Source organism: Bombina bombina, chromosome 6 (genome assembly GCF_027579735.1).
Source record: "Bombina bombina isolate aBomBom1 chromosome 6, aBomBom1.pri, whole genome shotgun sequence".
NCBI lineage: Eukaryota > Metazoa > Chordata > Amphibia > Anura > Bombinatoridae > Bombina > Bombina bombina.
Genome location: NC_069504.1, coordinates 779,347,810 through 779,366,654, shown reverse-complemented (window position 1 = coordinate 779,366,654; position 18,845 = coordinate 779,347,810). Strand labels below are relative to the sequence as shown.

General features: G+C 41.0%; 1 protein-coding gene across 1 annotated transcript in view; it reads right to left on the bottom strand.

Annotated features, from left to right (window-relative positions):
* The window catches only part of DDHD2 (DDHD domain containing 2), a 658,501-nt gene that overhangs the window by 218,994 nt on the left and 420,662 nt on the right, over window positions 1-18,845 (bottom strand). Inside the window, exon 13 of the mRNA XM_053718087.1 lies at window positions 7,463-7,618. Coding sequence (XP_053574062.1) covers window positions 7,463-7,618 — 156 coding nt within the window. The remainder of the gene's footprint in view (window positions 1-7,462; window positions 7,619-18,845) is intronic.

The following is an 18,845-nucleotide window of genomic DNA, read 5'->3' as shown; positions in this document are numbered from 1 at the left end:
CCTGAAGAATCTTTCTCCCAAAAATAGCCTCCGAAGAAGCAAAAGTGTCAAATTTGTAAAATTTGGAAAAAGTATGAAGCGAAGACCAAGTTGCAGCCTTGCAAATCTGTTCAACAGAGGCCTCATTCTTAAAGGCCCAAGTGGAAGCCACAGCTCTAGTGGAGTGAGCTGTAATTCTTTCAGGAGGCTGCTGTCCAGCAGTCTCATAGGCTAAACGTATTATGCTACGAAGCCAAAAAGAGAGAGAGGTAGCAGAAGCTTTTTGACCTCTCCTCTGTCCAGAGTAAACGACAAACAAGGAAGAAGTTTGGCGAAAATCTTTAGTTGCCTGCAAGTAGAACTTGAGGGCACGAACTACATCCAGATTGTGTAAAAGACGTTCCTTCTTTGAAGAAGGATTTGGACACAAGGATGGGACAACAATCTCTTGATTGATGTTCCTGTTAGTGACTACCTTAGGTAAGAACCCAGGTTTAGTACGCAGAACTACCTTGTCTGAGTGAAAAATCAGATAAGGGGAATCACAATGTAAGGCTGATAACTCAGAGACTCTTCGAGCCGAGGAAATAGCCATTAAAAACAGAACTTTCCAAGATAACATTTTTATATCAATGGAATGAAGGGGTTCAAACGGAACACCCTGTAAAACGTTAAGAACTAAGTTTAAACTCCATGGTGGAGCAACAGCTTTAAACACAGGCTTGATCCTAGCTAAAGCCTGACAAAAGGACTGGACGTCTGGATTTTCTGACAGACGTCTGTGTAACAAGATGGACAGAGCTGAAATCTGTCCCTTTAATGAACTAGCTGATAAACCCTTTTCTAAACCTTCTTGTAGAAAAGACAATATCCTAGCGATCCTAACCTTACTCCAGGAGTAACCTTTGGATTCGCACCAGTATAGGTATTTCCGCCATATTTTATGGTAAATCCTTCTGGTAACAGGCTTCCTAGCCTGAATCAGAGTATCAATAACCGACTCAGAAAAACCACGTTTTGATAAAATCAAGCGTTCAATTTCCAAGCAGTCAGCTTCAGAGAAGTTAGATTTTGATGTTTGAATGGACCCTGTATCAGAAGGTCCTGTCTTAGAGGTAGAGACCAAGGCGGACAGGATGACATGTCCACTAGATCTGCATACCAAGTCCTGCGTGGCCAAGCAGGTGCTATTAGAATTACTGATGCTCTCTCCTGTTTGATTTTGGCAATCAATCGAGGAAGCAGCGGGAAGGGTGGAAACACATAAGCCATCCTGAAGTTCCAAGGTGCTGTCAAAGCATCTATCAGAACTGCTCCCGGATCCCTGGATCTGGACCCGTAGCGAGGAAGTTTGGCGTTCTGGCGAGACGCCATGAGATCTATCTCTGGTTTGCCCCAACGTCGAAGTATTTGGGCAAAGACCTCCGGATGAAGTTCCCACTCCCCCGGATGAAGAGTCTGGCGACTCAAGAAATCCGCCTCCCAGTTCTCCACTCCCGGGATGTGGATTGCTGACAGGTGGCAAGAGTGAGACTCTGCCCAGCGAATTATCTTTGATACTTCCATCATTGCTAGGGAGCTTCTTGTCCCTCCCTGATGGTTGATGTAAGCTACAGTCGTGATGTTGTCCGACTGAAACCTGATGAACCCCCGAGTTATTAACTGGGGCCAAGCCAGAAGGGCATTGAGAACTGCTCTCAATTCCAGAATGTTTATTGGAAGGAGACTCTCCTCCTGATTCCATAGTCCCTGAGCCTTCAGAGAATTCCAGACAGCGCCCCAACCTAGTAGGCTGGCGTCTGTTGTTACAATTGTCCAGTCTGGCCTGCTGAATGGCATCCCCCTGGACAGGTGTGGCCGATGAAGCCACCATAGAAGAGAATTTCTGGTCTCTTGATTCAGATTCAGAGTAGGTGACAAATCTGAGTAATCCCCATTCCACTGACTTAGCATGCATAATTGCAGCGGTCTGAGGTGTAGGCGTGCAAAAGGTACTATGTCCATTGCCGCTACCATTAAGCCGATCACCTCCATGCATTGAGCTACTGACGGGTGTTGAATGGAATGAAGGACGCGGCATGCATTTTGAAGTTTTGTTAACCTGTCTTCTGTCAGGTAAATCTTCATTTCTACAGAATCTATAAGAGTCCCCAAGAATGGAACTCTTGTGAGAGGAAAGAGAGAACTCTTCTTTTCGTTCACTTTCCATCCATGCGACCTTAGAAATGCCAGAACTAACTCTGTATGAGACTTGGCAGTTTGAAAGCTTGAAGCTTGTATTAGAATGTCGTCTAGGTACGGAGCTACCGAAATCCCTCGCGGTCTTAGTACCGCTAGAAGGGCACCCAGAACCTTTGTGAAGATTCTTGGAGCCGTAGCCAATCCGAATGGAAGAGCTACAAACTGGTAGTGCCTGTCTAAGAAGGCAAACCTTAGATACCGGTGATGATCTTTGTGGATCGGTATGTGAAGGTAAGCATCCTTTAAATCCACTGTGGTCATGTACTGACCCTCTTGGATCATGGGTAAGATTGTCCGAATAGTTTCCATTTTGAACGATGGAACTCTTAGGAATTTGTTTAGAGTCTTTAAATCTAAGATTGGCCTGAAAGTTCCCTCTTTTTTGGGAACCACAAACAGGTTTGAGTAGAACCCACGGAACCGGGTGGATCACTCCCATTGTTAACAGATCTTGTACGCAGCGTAGAAACGCTTCTTTCTTTATCTGGTTTGTTGACAACCTTGACAGATGAAATCTCCCTCTTGGGGGAGATAATTTGAAGTCTAGAAGGTATCCCTGAGATATGATCTCTAGTGCCCAGGGATCCTGAACATCTCTTGCCCAGGCCTGGGCGAAGAGAGAGAGTCTGCCCCCTACTAGATCCGGTCCCGGATCGGGGGCTCTCGGTTCATGCTGTCTTTGGGGCAGCAGCAGGTTTCCTGGCCTGCTTGCTTTTGTTCCAGGACTGGTTAGGCTTCCAGCCTTGCCTGTAACGAGCAACAGCTCCTTCCTGTTTTGGTGCAGTGGAGGTTGATGCTGCTCCTGTTTTGAAATTCCGAAAGGGACGAAAATTAGACTGTCTAGCCTTAGCTTTGGCCTTGTCTTGAGGTAGGGCGTGGCCCTTACCTCCCGTAATGTCAGCGATAATTTCTTTCAAACCGGGCCCGAATAAGGACTGCCCCTTGAAAGGTATATTAAGTAATTTGGACTTAGAAGTCACATCAGCTGACCAGGATTTTAGCCACAGTGCCCTGCGTGCCTGTATGGCGAATCCTGAGTTCTTAGCCGTAAGTTTGGTTAAATGTACTACGGCCTCCGAAATGAAAGAATTAGCTAGTTTAAGGACTCTAAGCCTGTCCGTAATGTCGTCTAGCGTAGAGGAACTAAGGTTCTCTTCAAGCGACTCAATCCAAAATGCTGCCGCAGCCGTAATCGGCGCGATACATGCAAGGGGTTGTAATATAAAACCTTGTTGAACAAACATTTTCTTAAGGTAACCCTCTAATTTTTTATCCATTGGATCTGAGAAAGCACAGCTATCCTCCACCGGGATAGTGGTACGCTTAGCTAAAGTAGAAACTGCTCCCTCCACCTTGGGGACCGTTTGCCATAAGTCCCGAGTGGTGGCGTCTATTGGAAACATCTTTCTAAATATTGGAGGGGGTGAGAACGGCACACCGGGTCTATCCCACTCCTTAGTAACAATTTCAGTTAGTCTCTTAGGTATAGGAAAAACGTCAGTACTCGCCGGTACCGCAAAGTATTTATCCAACCTACACAGTTTCTCTGGTATTGCAACAGTGTTACAATCGTTGAGAGCTGCTAAGACCTCCCCTAGTAGTACACGGAGGTTCTCCAATTTAAATTTAAAATTTGAAATATCTGAGTCCAATCTGTTTGGATCAGAACCGTCACCCACAGAATGAAGCTCTCCGTCCTCATGCTCTGCGAGCTGTGACGCAGTATCAGACATGGCCCTAGCATTGTCAGCGCACTCTGTTCTCACCCCAGAGTGATCACGCTTGCCTCTTAGTTCAGGTAATTTAGACAAAACTTCAGTCATAACAGTAGCCATATCTTGTAATGTTATCTGTAATGGCCGCCCAGATGTACTAGGCGCCAAAATATCACGCACCTCCCGGGCGGGAGATGCAGGTACTGTCGCGTGAGGCGAGTTAGTCGGCATAACTCTCCCCTCGCTGTTTGGTGAAATTTGTTCACATTGTACAGATTGACTTTTATTTAAAGTAGCATCAATACAGTTAGTACATAAATTTCTATTGGGCTCCACCTTGGCATTGGAACAAATGACACAGATATCTTCCTCTGAGTCAGACATGTTTAACACACTAGCAAAAAAACTTACAACTTGGTTATAATCTTTTTTAGCAAAAAAACGCACTGTGCCTCAAAGAGGTACTAACGATTAAATGACAGTTGAAATAATGAACTGAAAAACAGTTATTGCATCAAAATTTAAAACAACACAACTTTTAGCAAAGGTTTGTTCCCATTAGTAGAAAACAACACTAATTAAATTTGTACATAAGAAAACAAAACAACGTTTTTTATACACAGTCACTATAAGAATTCTCACAGCTCTGCTGAGAGAATTTACCTCCCTTCAAAGAAGTTTGAAGACCCCTGAGATCTGTCAGAGATGAACCGGATCATGCAGGAAATATAAAAGTAGCTGACTGGAATTTTTTGATGCGTAGCAAAGAGCGCCAAAAACGGCCCCTCCCTCTCCCACACAGCAGTGAAGAGAAACGAAACTGTCACAATTAAAGCAAAAAACTGCCAAGTGGAAAATAATGCCCAAATATTTATTCACACAGTACCTCAGCAATGTAAACGATTCTACATTCCAGCAAAAACGTTTAACATGAGAATAGTTATTAAAAGGATTAGTGACCTTTAACACAGTAGTTCCGGTGAAATACCATCCCCAGAATACTGAAGTGTATACATACATGTCATTTTAACGGTATGGCAGGCTTTTCTCATCAATTCCATTCAGAAAATAAAAACTGCCACATACCTCAATGCAGATTCATCTGCCCGCTGTCCCCTGATCTGAAGCCTTTACCTCCCTCAGATGGTCGAGAACAGCAATATGATCTTAACGACTCCGGTTAAAATCATAGTAAAAAATCTCTGTCAGATTCTTCCTCAAACTCTGCCAGAGAAGTAATAACACGCTCCGGTGCTATTTTAAAATAACAAACTTTTGATTGAAGTCATAAAAACTAAGTATAATCACCATAGTCCTCTCACACATCCTATCTAGTCGTTGGGTGCAAGAGAATGACTGGGACTGACGTAGAGGGGAGGAGCTATATGCAGCTCTGCTGGGTGAATCCTCTTGCATTTCCTGTTGGGGAGGAGTTATATCCCAGAAGTAATGATGACCCGTGGACTGATCACACATAACAGAAGAAATAGTGCCCAAACATTTATTCACTCCGTACCTCAGTAAATGAAAACGATTTTACATTCCAGCAAAAACGTTAAACATAATCTCTAGTTATTAAACAGCTTTATGTATTTCTTACAGTGTAATTCTAGTGAAGTACCATTCCCCAGAATACTGAAGTGTAAAGTATACATACATGACATTATATCGGTATGGCAGGATTTTCTCATCAATTCCATTGTCAGAAAATAAAAACTGCTACATACCTCTATGCAGATTCATCTGCCCGCTGTCCCCTGATCTGAAGTTTACCTCTCCTCAGATGGCCGAGAAACAGCAATATGATCTTAACTACTCCGGCTAAAATCATAACAAAAACTCTGGTAGATTCTTCTTCAAACTCTGCCAGAGAGATAATAACACACTCCGGTGCTATTTTAAAATAACAAACTTTTGATTGAAGATATAAAACTAAGTATAATCACCATAGTCCTCTCACACATCCTATCTAGTCGTTGGGTGCAAGAGAATGACTGGGAGTGACGTAGAGGGGAGGAGCTATATGCAGCTCTGCTGGGTGAATCCTCTTGCACTTCCTGTTGGGGAGGAGTAATATCCCAGAAGTAATGATGACCCGTGGACTGATCACACTTAACAGAAGAAATTACAACTGGATAAACAAAAACTGTGTCTGTCTTTATTTCAGGCAGCAAAAAAAAAAAAAAATTGTGATTTTCAAGGGGGGTGATTCTTTTTAATACCCACTGTAAGTTATAGCGCAACTTCATTACAACTGATGAATTAAACTTCATCTAAAATATCATAATCATTATGGACCTGTATTTAAAAAGGGGCGAGTTTACCATCAATTTAAGGTTTATGTTTTTCAGGTCAAAAAAAATAGTTTGGGCATGAAACCTACTCAAAATGAAAATGATGAATTATAAGACTAGGGATTGGTTGTAGCATTTCCAACCATTTATTTTAATTTAAATAACAAATGAAGATAATAGCTTCCACTGTTATCACTGTTATTAATTAACAACTTATTAAGCAAAATTGCTGATAACATACAGACAGCATTATATACTAGGTATAATCAACTGTAATTCCTACTAGTTGTAGCTGGTGATTTTTCAATTTTTTTAGGTATAAAACTCCATCAATGTATGGCCCTTGTAATTTTATATTTTGAAAAGTGTTTCTTCAACCACTCACAGCCTAAAACATTTAGTTATATAAATATAATATTTAGAACAGATAACACTTTACAATAAAGTACATTAGTAGTTATTAACCATAAACACAAATAGTAATCTCTCTGTTGTCTCTTCCTCTCTGCTGTTCACCCCAATTTCTGCTTTCAACTCTCTCTCTGATGTTCTTTCTCTCTGCAGATTAACTCTGCCTCTGCTTCCAAGCTCTCTCTTAGCTCACAAGCCGCCTGCCCCACTCCCAGACACCATGAAAAAGGTGTGCAGACTTCTCCCACCTCCTTTTACACGTTTTCTACCGCTGCATGAGTGCCATAGTGCAGCAATGGACATCAAAATAATACCACGGCGAGCAATGTACATAAATAATAAAAAAAGAATAAGCAGTCCTGATAAAAATCCAGGTGGTTTTAGCATCCCTTCTAAAGTTCTGGGGACAAAAGGACTATGGGCCCCATGTATTAACTACCGTGCGGACAACTTCTCAACGTGAGAAGCTATCCGCACGCCTGCACTGCATACGGCAGCAGATCTGTTTGTCCGCTGGCCTGTATATATCATTACACACTCTGATAAGTGTGTAATGCCCTTCACTTGCGCGACAGAAGGGAATGTCAATTACCCAGCGCGAGCAAGCTCTCTGTGTAAGAAGCAGTGGTCTAATGACCGTGTGCGAACCTGCCCCGCAAGGGCTTTGGATCAGCTTACGCTGCTTCGTACATGGAGCCCAATATGTTTAAAAAAAATAAAAAATAAAAAACGGTACAATCCCATTAAAAACAGGACCTCTGGTCACCCTACAGTAATATAATTTCATCTGGTTGATATACAGTATATTGTTATTATACATACTGGATGATAAATGTTGAAGAAGCGTTTACAAGTTGGAAACTGATATTGAGGATCAAGTCTCTTCAAGCCTCGCACTGTTAAGAACATCCCAATTGGTGACCCCAAGGCAAAGAAGATTTGAGGAAGAAAACTGAGCTGTGGATAAATGACAGAAACCTGAAAAGAGAGAAAAATTATATTAGCATGGAATTACATTTCTGAAAAACTACCCCACAGTAAAAATATATGAACTTATAAAACAAAGAATATTACGAATAATGTAGGGCTCAATCACAATCTTTTAGAAAAGTTTATTAAATCATCTTTCTACAAATTTCTCCATAGATCTGAATGATAAATGCTGTAGAAAAATGAAAAGATAACTTTTTCATCAGAAGTAGGGCCCACCCCTTTTCACCACTTACTTATATACATGCACTGGCATAGAATGTTTCTAATACAGCCATTTTTATAAATGGCGCACCCCCACTTTATATTTTAAAACAATGTTGCTTTAGGATAAATACAAAATAGCAACAGTGTGTCTCTTGTTTAGGCTATTTATATTTCAAGATTGCATTTTAAAAATAAATTAAAATTATAGCAGGACTTCATGAATGCTTTTATATATCAAAAGAACCTAAGTAATTTGTGTTCTTGTCACTGTTATTATACAGAGCTCATATTAAAAACAGAATTAGAACAGGGCCCTGCACATGAACTCGTAATCTTTTCACAATTTTCCATTATAGGCTACTGATTATAGTTCCAGAAAAGAATCTATAAAAAAATCTATAGAAGAATAAAAGTATACAATTTCTATAACTAGCACATCAACTCAGGTGTGAAGTAGTGATGCACCGAAATGGAAATTCTGGACCAAAACCGAAACCGAAAATCCGGGATGCACTTGGCCGAAAACCGAAACTGATACCGAAAATTTATTTTTTCAAATTATTTTTTTTTGCATAATTAGAGCCAATAAAAAAGCCCACACTTTTATTGAAAGTAACACACTAAAATTGGACAAAAATATCTTAAAACAATAATATGCTACACAATAATTTTACCAAGAAAAAAAAAAAAACTGGCAAAAAATGCCATTTTCGGCCAAAATGTTTCTGCGACCAAAATTTTGGTGCATCCCTACTTAAAACAATTATAAATATTAATATACTGTATTATTCTTAATTTAGTTCTATGTAACAGAATCGTATTTAACAGGGTTTTTTTTAACAATTATCCAAATAAAGTATAGTCCTAGAAAACTCATATGTAGAACAGTAAGTCAAGTAATAAACTTAAACAGCAGCTCTAGGCTAGCATCACATTTGAAACATGCTACACAATAATTTTCGGCCGAAACTTTCTGCGGCCAAAATTTCGGTGCATCCCTAGTGTGAAGAATATTTGTATACAAATTATTGTTTGAAGGCATTTTAATTCTGATGGTTCCTTTCCTTTAATCATAGGTGTGATATACCTTTAAGGTATATCCCCAACCAGGTAACTGATCATCCCTATTTAAGGGAGCCAAAGGCAATTATTCTTTGCCTGAAAATTGAAGACTTAATGCTTGTCGTGTGTCCTGTTGTGTAATCAGGATCGTTTTACTTTCAGGTCAAAAACCGGAGGAAGGATTCTACAGATACCTACCTTTACAGCCAACTTTATCTTGTTTGAGATTACAGCACTTAGTCTCACTTCTAAGTTATGTGCTCGCTACAAGTGTTATTACCCCTCTGAGTCTCTGGTTCGATATCACGGAGCTCACCGGATCTACATACACAGCGTTCCCGGAAGTAAGTCGCACTCACAGCGCAACACGGAGGTCTCCGGTCAGACGTGTAAGTAAACTAAGGAACTCTTACTGAACTGATTATATTCCTATCGGGTAATGTACATACCTATCATAATACAGTTGCCTTAAATCGAGGGTAATATTTAATCTTCCAGGATACGAAACGGATTACTGTTAAACCCTGTGGATTCTACCAACTTGTACATTTATAAAAGGGGAGATAACCGTCTGTTTGAACTTGTATATATTTTATGTGAGTGTGTGAGTGCGTGAAAACCGGATTATATTTTCATAAGAGGACATTCTATGTGAAGATTCAATCTCCTGTTTATGGATATCTGTTATATGAACTCTGTTATTTCACACTTACCAGTCTTTATTCTTAAACTTATTTTGGACTTGTAACATTAATTGCAATTCATTATAAGTGCAGACAACAATCTGCCAATAACTGTCTCATTAGTGTCAGAACAGGTAACACGAAACCTTTGCTGCCTGGTTTAGACATTTAAAGAGCAACACACCACTTATTTCCACAAATATTGCTTATTACCAACCTGTTCAGGCAGGATATTACAATAGGTTAAATTCTTGGGCAGGGAAAAATCAGAGAAAGGCAGTCAGATCGAGATCCCTATTCAGTCCAATATGTTCTAGAGTGTTTAGGGTATAGATCCATAAGGTCTCCCCTTTTCTTAGTTTCTTAGTTCCATCATCCTACTGCCTCCTCGTTTCCCAGTGTGTACTTGTCCAATGGCCTTTATGTAAAACTCTGAAGCGTTATTATTGTGTATTTCAGTAAAGTGTGAGATGAGAGGGTTTTTAAGAGTTCATGTCAGGGGTTTTGTGAACTACAAAGTCCTGTTATAATTCTGTTTTTAATATGAGCTCTGTATAATAAAAAGAATACATGCAGGGGTTCTTTTGATGCATAAAAGCATTTATGAAGTCCTGATGTAATGTTAATTTTATTACAATCTTGAAATGTAAATAGATTAAACAAGAGATCTAATGTTGTAGTTTGTAAAAAGAATTATCCTAAAGCAACATTGTTTTAAAATATAAAGTGTGGGAGGCACTTATAAAAATGGCTGTATTAGAAACAGTCTATGCTGGTGCGTGTATATAAGTATGAGGCAAAGGGGGGGCGGACCAGTAGCATTGAGAAATGCATCAGGCCCGCCCCGTCTTCTGTGATGTTATTCACATTTGTAGCAGACAGGCCTGATGTGCTCACAAGCGGCTGCTTTTATTGTTTTGAAATAGTGGGTTGTTTTTACCGTGGCTACTTGTGTGCCACGGTTTTTTTACCAGCACAAATAAAGGACATTTCATATTTTAAGAACCTTTGTTTATGCCCTCTTTACCCCATGACCTCCATTTGGTCATCGGAGGAGCTCTTTGCTTAAAACAAGCTGCTGGGAAGTGATGATTTATACAGAATATATATACTGTATATATTTTTATATATATATATATATATAAAACGACTTTGAACTAAGCCGTCAAGAGCATTCTTCGAGATTAAAAGTCCAAATTTATTCAACAAATTTAAAAGGAAAAAAGAAACAAACAGCTTAGGCAGCAGTTGAGTCTGACATATTTCGGCCAGTGGCCTTAATCATAGACATAATTAAAACAATGTGTGCAGTTAAAATATATACCTTAAGCTTGTTTCTAATTGGTTAACCACTAATCACTTAACATACATCAATCAATACCCTTACTGATAAGTTAACCATTCGTCTACCTGGTTTGCAGAATTACCCAACATATCTGTAAAGTACATTGTTATCTTTGGAACTTTGAAAATAAAAATATACAATGTACACAGTTGTCAATGCATTTACAGCTCTGGGATTTTCAAAGAAAATGTTCTGGCATAATTTACATAATTTATATAATGCTAATACAATAAGATACAGTAAAAAACAGGAATACGCAGGAATCAGCTTTCCAATAATTAAACCACATAGACTTTATTCAAATGTTAAAAGTACATGGGCATCAAGGTAAGGTAAAAAAAGGTAGAAGAAACGGTCTTACGCGTTTCGGCAATGCGTAGCCGTAATCATAGACCATACTTTCTCACAGGTGTCACTTCTATTTATATAATACAAACGTTACCCATTGGAGGATAAAAACACCCCCCCCCTCTTTCCTCCCTCACCTAATTAAAGGGAACAACTTTCAGCATTTTAGTTTTAAAAGGGACAGCACGGAAATACTATTTACAAGGGAGTACAAACTGCTTCATCAACATAAAAATGAATACCAAAGACGTATCACTATCAGTTCATGAGGTATACAAAGACCATAAAGTGCATTGCATAGACTCCAATCAAATCACGCAGATATACAAGGGCTTTATCCCTATTACATGTTGGTGCCTACTAATAAAATTAATACTTTAATATAGAGCATCCATAAGTTGATGAGTACAAATCAAATAGAAAACACATGTATACGTATAAATCAAATAAACCAATAAACTATAGTAAATACAGGTCTTACACAGTTCTGATATTTTTATATCTCCCAAAAATTAATAAGATCATTATATATCATGATTTATATGTATACATGTATCTTCTATTTGATTTGTACTCATCAACTTATGGATGCTCTATATTAAAGTATTAATTTTATTAGTAGGCACCAACATGTAATAGGGATAAAGCCCTTGTATATCTACGTGATTTGATTGGAGTCTATGTGATGCACTTAATGATCTGTGTATACCTCATGAACTGATAGTGATATGTCTTTGGTATTAATTTTTATGTTGATGAAGCAGTTTGTCCTCACTTGTAAATAGTATTTCCGTGCTGTCCCTTTTAAAACTAAAATGCTGAAAGTTGTTCCCTTTAATTAGGTGAGGGAGGAAAGAGGGGGTGTGTTTTTATCCTCCAATGGGTAACGTTTGTATGGAATAAATAGAAGTGACACCTGTGAGAAAGTATGGTCTATGATTACGGCTACGCATTTCTGAAACGCATAAGACTGTTTCTTCTACCTTTTTTTTTTACCTTGCCTTGATGCCCATGTACTTTTAACATTTGAATAAAGTCTATGTGGTTTAGTTATTGGAAAGCTGATTCCTGTGGATTCCTGTTTTTTACTGATTTATTGGAGTGAGAGGAGCCTTCCTATCCGTTTTATCAGCCTTCCTACAGCCTTGGATCAAGTCCCTAATTGGTTTGGAAGCAGAGTTTGCATATAACGGTCAGCGAAATGGGCGTGTGTCAGGGTTTTTTCCCTCTTTTGTTTGACATGTGCTGCTGGCAGCCATTTTACTCACCTCTCTTGCTGACTCGGTGCATTCTGTGTGTTGCTGCTCATTTCCTGCACTTCCTTTTATTGCCAGACTGGTGTTCATCATCAGTGTGAGACAAGATGCAGTACAACAAAAATAAAGTCCAGCACACAGGTATGCTTGCACGTCACTGTGGGCAACTTCCCAAACCCACTCAAAGTAATCCAAATGCGAAAGGTAGTGACAGCATAGCAAATTTATTGTTTAAAACAACAGGGTAACAAACAGCAACGTTTCGGGACCTCTGTCCCTTTATCAAGCTGATATATATACTGAATAATATCACAATAACAGAATTTATGTTTACCTGATAAATTACTTTCTCCAACGGTGTGTCCGGTCCACGGCGTCATCCTTACTTGTGGGATATTCTCTTCCCCAACAGGAAATGGCAAAGAGCCCAGCAAAGCTGGTCACATGATCCCTCCTAGGCTCCGCCTACCCCAGTCATTCGACCGACGTTAAGGAGGAATATTTGCATAGGAGAAACCAAATGGTACCGTGGTGACTGTAGTTAAAGAAAATAAAATATCAGACCTGATTAAAAAAACCAGGGCGGGCCGTGGACCGGACACACCGTTGGAGAAAGTAATTTATCAGGTAAACATAAATTCTGTTTTCTCCAACATTGGTGTGTCCGGTCCACGGCGTCATCCTTACTTGTGGGAACCAATACCAAAGCTTTAGGACACGGATGAAGGGAGGGAGCAAATCAGGTCACCTAAATGGAAGGCACCACGGCTTGCAAAACCTTTCTCCCAAAAATAGCCTCAGAAGAAGCAAAAGTATCAAACTTGTAAAATTTGGTAAAAGTGTGCAGTGAAGACCAAGTCGCTGCCCTACATATCTGATCAACAGAAGCCTCGTTCTTGAAGGCCCATGTGGAAGCCACAGCCCTAGTGGAATGAGCTGTGATTCTTTCGGGAGGCTGCCGTCCTGCAGTCTCGTAAGCCAATCTGATGATGCTTTTAATCCAAAAGGAGAGAGAGGTAGAAGTTGCTTTTTGACCTCTCCTTTTACCGGAGTAAACAACAAACAAGGAAGATGTTTGTCTAAAATCCTTTGTAGCATCTAAATAGAATTTTAGAGCGCGAACAACATCCAAATTGTGCAACAAACGTTCCTTCTTTGAAACTGGTTTCGGACACAGAGAAGGTACGATAATCTCCTGGTTAATGTTTTTGTTAGAAACAACTTTTGGAAGAAAACCAGGTTTAGTACGTAAAACCACCTTATCTGCATGGAACACCAGATAAGGAGGAGAACACTGCAGAGCAGATAATTCTGAAACTCTTCTAGCAGAAGAAATTGCAACTAAAAACAAAACTTTCCAAGATAATAACTTAATATCAACGGAATGTAAGGGTTCAAACGGAACCCCCTGAAGAACTGAAAGAACTAAATTGAGACTCCAAGGAGGAGTCAAAGGTTTGTAAACAGGCTTAATTCTAACCAGAGCCTGAACAAAAGCTTGAACATCTGGCACAGCTGCCAGCTTTTTGTGAAGTAACACAGACAAGGCAGAAATCTGTCCCTTCAGGGAACTTGCAGATAATCCTTTTTCTAATCCGTCTTGAAGGAAGGATAAAATCTTAGGAATCTTAACCTTGTCCCAAGGGAATCCTTTAGATTCACACCAACAGATATATTTTTTCCAAATCTTGTGGTAAATCTTTCTAGTTACAGGCTTTCTGGCCTGAACAAGAGTATCAATAACAGAATCTGAGAATCCTCGCTTCGATAGAATCAAGCGTTCAATCTCCAAGCAGTCAGCTGGAGTGAAACCAGATTCGGATGTTCGAACGGACCCTGAACAAGAAGGTCTCGTCTCAAAGGTAGCTTCCAAGGTGGAGCCGATGACATATTCACCAGATCTGCATACCAAGTCCTGCGTGGCCACGCAGGAGCTATCAAGATCACCGACGCCCTCTCCTGATTGATCCTGGCTACCAGCCTGGGGATGAGAGGAAACGGCGGGAACACATAAGCTAGTTTGAAGGTCCAAGGTGCTACTAGTGCATCCACTAGAGCCGCCTTGGGATCCCTGGATCTGGACCCGTAGCAAGGAACTTTGCAGTTCTGACGAGAGGCCATTAGATCCATGTCTGGAATGCCCCACCGCTGGGTGACTTGGGCAAAGATTTCCGGATGGAGTTCCCACTCCCCCGGATGCAATGTCTGACGACTCAGAAAATCCGCTTCCCAATTTTCCACTCCTGGGATGTGGATAGCAGACAGGTGGCAGGAGTGAGACTCCGCCCATAGAATGATTTTGGTCACTTCTTCCATCGCTAGGGAACTCCTTGTTCCCCCCTGATGGTTGATGTACGCAACAGTCGTCATGTTGTCTGATTGAAACCGTATGAACTTGGTCCTCGCTAGCTGAGGCCAAGCCTTGAGAGCATTGAATATCGCTCTCAGCTCCAGAATATTTATCGGTAGAAGAGATTCTTCCCGAGACCAAAGACCCTGAGCTTTCAGGGATCCCCAGACCGCGCCCCAGCCCATCAGACTGGCGTCGGTCGTGACAATGACCCACTCTGGTCTGCGGAACGTCATCCCTTGTGACAGATTGTCCAGGGACAGCCACCAACGGAGTGAGTCTCTGGTCCTCTGATTTACTTGTATCTACGGAGACAAGTCTGTATAGTCCCCATTCCACTGACTGAGCATGCACAGTTGTAATGGTCTTAGATGAATGCGCGCAAAAGGAACTATGTCCATTGCCGCTACCATCAACCCGATCACTTCCATGCACTGAGCTATGGAAGGAAGAGGAACGGAATGAAGTATCCGACAAGAGTCTAGAAGTTTTGTTTTTCTGGCCTCTGTTAGAAAGATCCTCATTTCTAAGGAGTCTATAATTGTTCCCAAGAAGGGAACCCTTGTTGACGGGGATAGAGAACTCTTTTCCACGTTCACTTTCCAGCCGTGAGATCTGAGAAAGGCCAGGACGATGTCCGTGTGAGCCTTTGCTTGAGGAAGGGACGACGCTTGAATCAGAATGTCGTCCAGGTAAGGTACTACTGCAATGCCCCTTGGTCTTAGCACCGCTAGAAGGGACCCTAGTACCTTTGTGAAAATCCTTGGAGCAGTGGCTAATCCGAAAGGAAGCGCCACGAACTGGTAATGTTTGTCCAGGAATGCGAACCTTAGGAACCGATGATGTTCCTTGTGGATAGGAATATGTAGATACGCATCCTTTAAATCCACCGTGGTCATGAATTGACCTTCCTGGATGGAAGGAAGAATAGTTCGAATGGTTTCCATCTTGAACGATGGAACCTTGAGAAACTTGTTTAAGATCTTGAGATCTAAGATTGGTCTGAACGTTCCCTCTTTTTTGGGAACTATGAACAGATTGGAGTAGAACCCTATCCCTTGTTCTCTTAGTGGAACAGGATGAATCACTCCCATTTTTAACAGGTCTTCTACACAATGTAAGAACGCCTGTCTTTTTATGTGGTCTGAAGACAACTGAGACCTGTGGAACCTCCCCCTTGGGGGAAGTCCCTTGAATTCCAGAAGATAACCCTGGGAGACTATTTCTAGCGCCCAAGGATCCAGAACATCTCTTGCCCAAGCCTGAGCGAAGAGAGAGAGTCTGCCCCCCACCAGATCCGGTCCCGGATCGGGGGCCAATATTTCATGCTGTCTTGGTAGCAGTGGCAGGTTTCTTGGCCTGCCTTCCCTTATTCCAGCCTTGCATTGGTCTCCAAGCTGGCTTGGCTTGAGAAGTATTACCCTCTTGCTTAGAGGACGTAGCACTTTGGGCTGGTCCGTTTTTACGAAAGGGACGAAAATTAGGTCTATTTTTCGCCTTGAAAGGCCGATCCTGAGGAAGGGCGTGGCCCTTACCCCCAGTGATATCAGAGATAATCTCTTTCAAGTCAGGGCCAAACAGCGTTTTCCCCTTGAAAGGAATGTTTAGTAGCTTGTTCTTGGAAGACGCATCAGCCGACCAAGATTTCAACCAAAGCGCTCTGCGCGCCACAATAGCAAACCCAGAATTCTTAGCCGCTAACCTAGCCAATTGCAAAGTGGCGTCTAGGGTGAAAGAATTAGCCAATTTGAGAGCATTGATTCTGTCCATAATCTCCTCATAAGGAGGAGAATCACTATCGAGCGCCTTTATCAGCTCATCAAACCAGAAACATGCGGCTGTAGTGACAGGGACAATGCATGAAATTGGTTGTAGAAGGTAACCCTGCTGAACAAACATCTTTTTAAGCAAACCTTCTAATTTTTTATCCATAGGATCTTTGAAAGCACAACTATCCTCTATGGGTATAGTGGTGCGTTTGTTTAAAGTAGAAACCGCTCCCTCGACCTTGGGGACTGTCTGCCATAAGTCCTTTCTGGGGTCGACCATAGGAAACAATTTTTTAAATATGGGGGGAGGGACGAAAGGAATACCGGGCCTTTCCCATTCTTTATTAACAATGTCCGCCACCCGCTTGGGTATAGGAAAAGCTTCTGGGAGCCCCGGCACCTCTAGGAACTTGTCCATTTTACATAGTTTCTCTGGGATGACCAACTTTTCACAATCATCCAGAGTGGATAATACCTCCTTAAGCAGAATGCGGAGATGTTCCAACTTAAATTTAAATGCAATTACATCAGGTTCAGCCTGTTGAGAAATGTTCCCTGAATCAGTAATTTCTCCCTCAGACAAAACCTCCCTGGCCCCCTCAGATTGGGTTAGGGGCCCTTCAGAGATATTAATATCAGCGTCGTCATGCTCTTCAGTAACTAAAACAGAGCAGCCACGCTTACGCTGACAAGGGTTCATTTTGGCTAAAATGTTTTTGACAGAATTATCCATTACAGCCGTTAATTGTTGCATAGTAAGGAGTATTGGCGCGCTAGATGTACTAGGGGCCTCCTGAGTGGGCAAGACTCGTGTAGACGAAGGAGGGAATGATGCAGTACCATGCTTACTCCCCTCACTTGAGGAATCATCTTGGGCATCATTGTCATTATCACATAAATCACATTTATTTAAATGAACAGGAATTCTGGCTTCCCCACATTCAGAACACAGTCTATCTGGTAGTTCAGACATGTTAAACAGGCATAAACTTGATAATAAAGTACAAAAAACGTTTTAAAATAAAACCGTTACTGTCACTTTAAATTTTAAACTGAACACACTTTATTACTGCAATTGCGAAAAAACATGAAGGAATTGTACAAAATTCACCAAATTTTCACCACAGTGTCTTAAAGCCTTAAAAGTATTGCACACCAAATTTGGAAGCTTTAACCCTTAAAATAACGGAACCGGAGCCGTTTTAACACTTTAACCCCTTTACAGTCCCTGGTATCTGCTTTGCTGAGACCCAACCAAACCCAAAGGGGAATACGATACCAAATGACGCCTTCAGAAAGTCTTTTCTAAGTATCAGAGCTCCTCTCACATGCGACTGCATGCCATGCTTCTCAAAAACAAGTGCGCCACACCGGCGCGAAAATGAGGCTCTGCTTATGCTTTGGGAAAGCCCCTAAGAAATAAGGTGTCTAATACAGTGCCTGCCGATATTATAATATCAATATACCCAGATAAAATGATTCCTCAAGGCTAAATATGTGTTAATAATGAATCGATTTAGCCCAGAAAAGTCTACAGTCTTAATAAGCCCTTGTGAAGCCCTTATTTACCATCGTAATAAACATGGCTTACCGGATCCCATAGGGAAAATGACAGCTTCCAGCATTACATCGTCTTGTTAGAATGTGTCATACCTCAAGCAGCAAGAGACTGCACACTGTTCCCCCAACTGAAGTTAATTGCTCTCAACAGTCCTGTGTGGAACAGCCATGGATTTTAGTTACGGTTGCTAAAATCATTTTCCTCATACAAACAGAAATCTTCATCTCTTTTCTGTTTCTGAGTAAATAGTACATACCAGCACTATTTCAAAATAACAAACTCTTGATTGAATAATAAAAACTACAGTTAAACACTAAAAAACTCTAAGCCATCTCCGTGGAGATGTTGCCTGTACAACGGCAAAGAGAATGACTGGGGTAGGCGGAGCCTAGGAGGGATCATGTGACCAGCTTTGCTGGGCTCTTTGCCATTTCCTGTTGGGGAAGAGAATATCCCACAAGTAAGGATGACGCCGTGGACCGGACACACCTATGTTGGAGAAATATAGTTGCGCACAACTAGGTGGCGCTAAAACCACTTTGAGCAATTAACCCTTAACATCTACATAAGTTAATTAATAATAATACTAATTCATTATCTACCTAGAGGCATTTCATCTAATATATACATATAC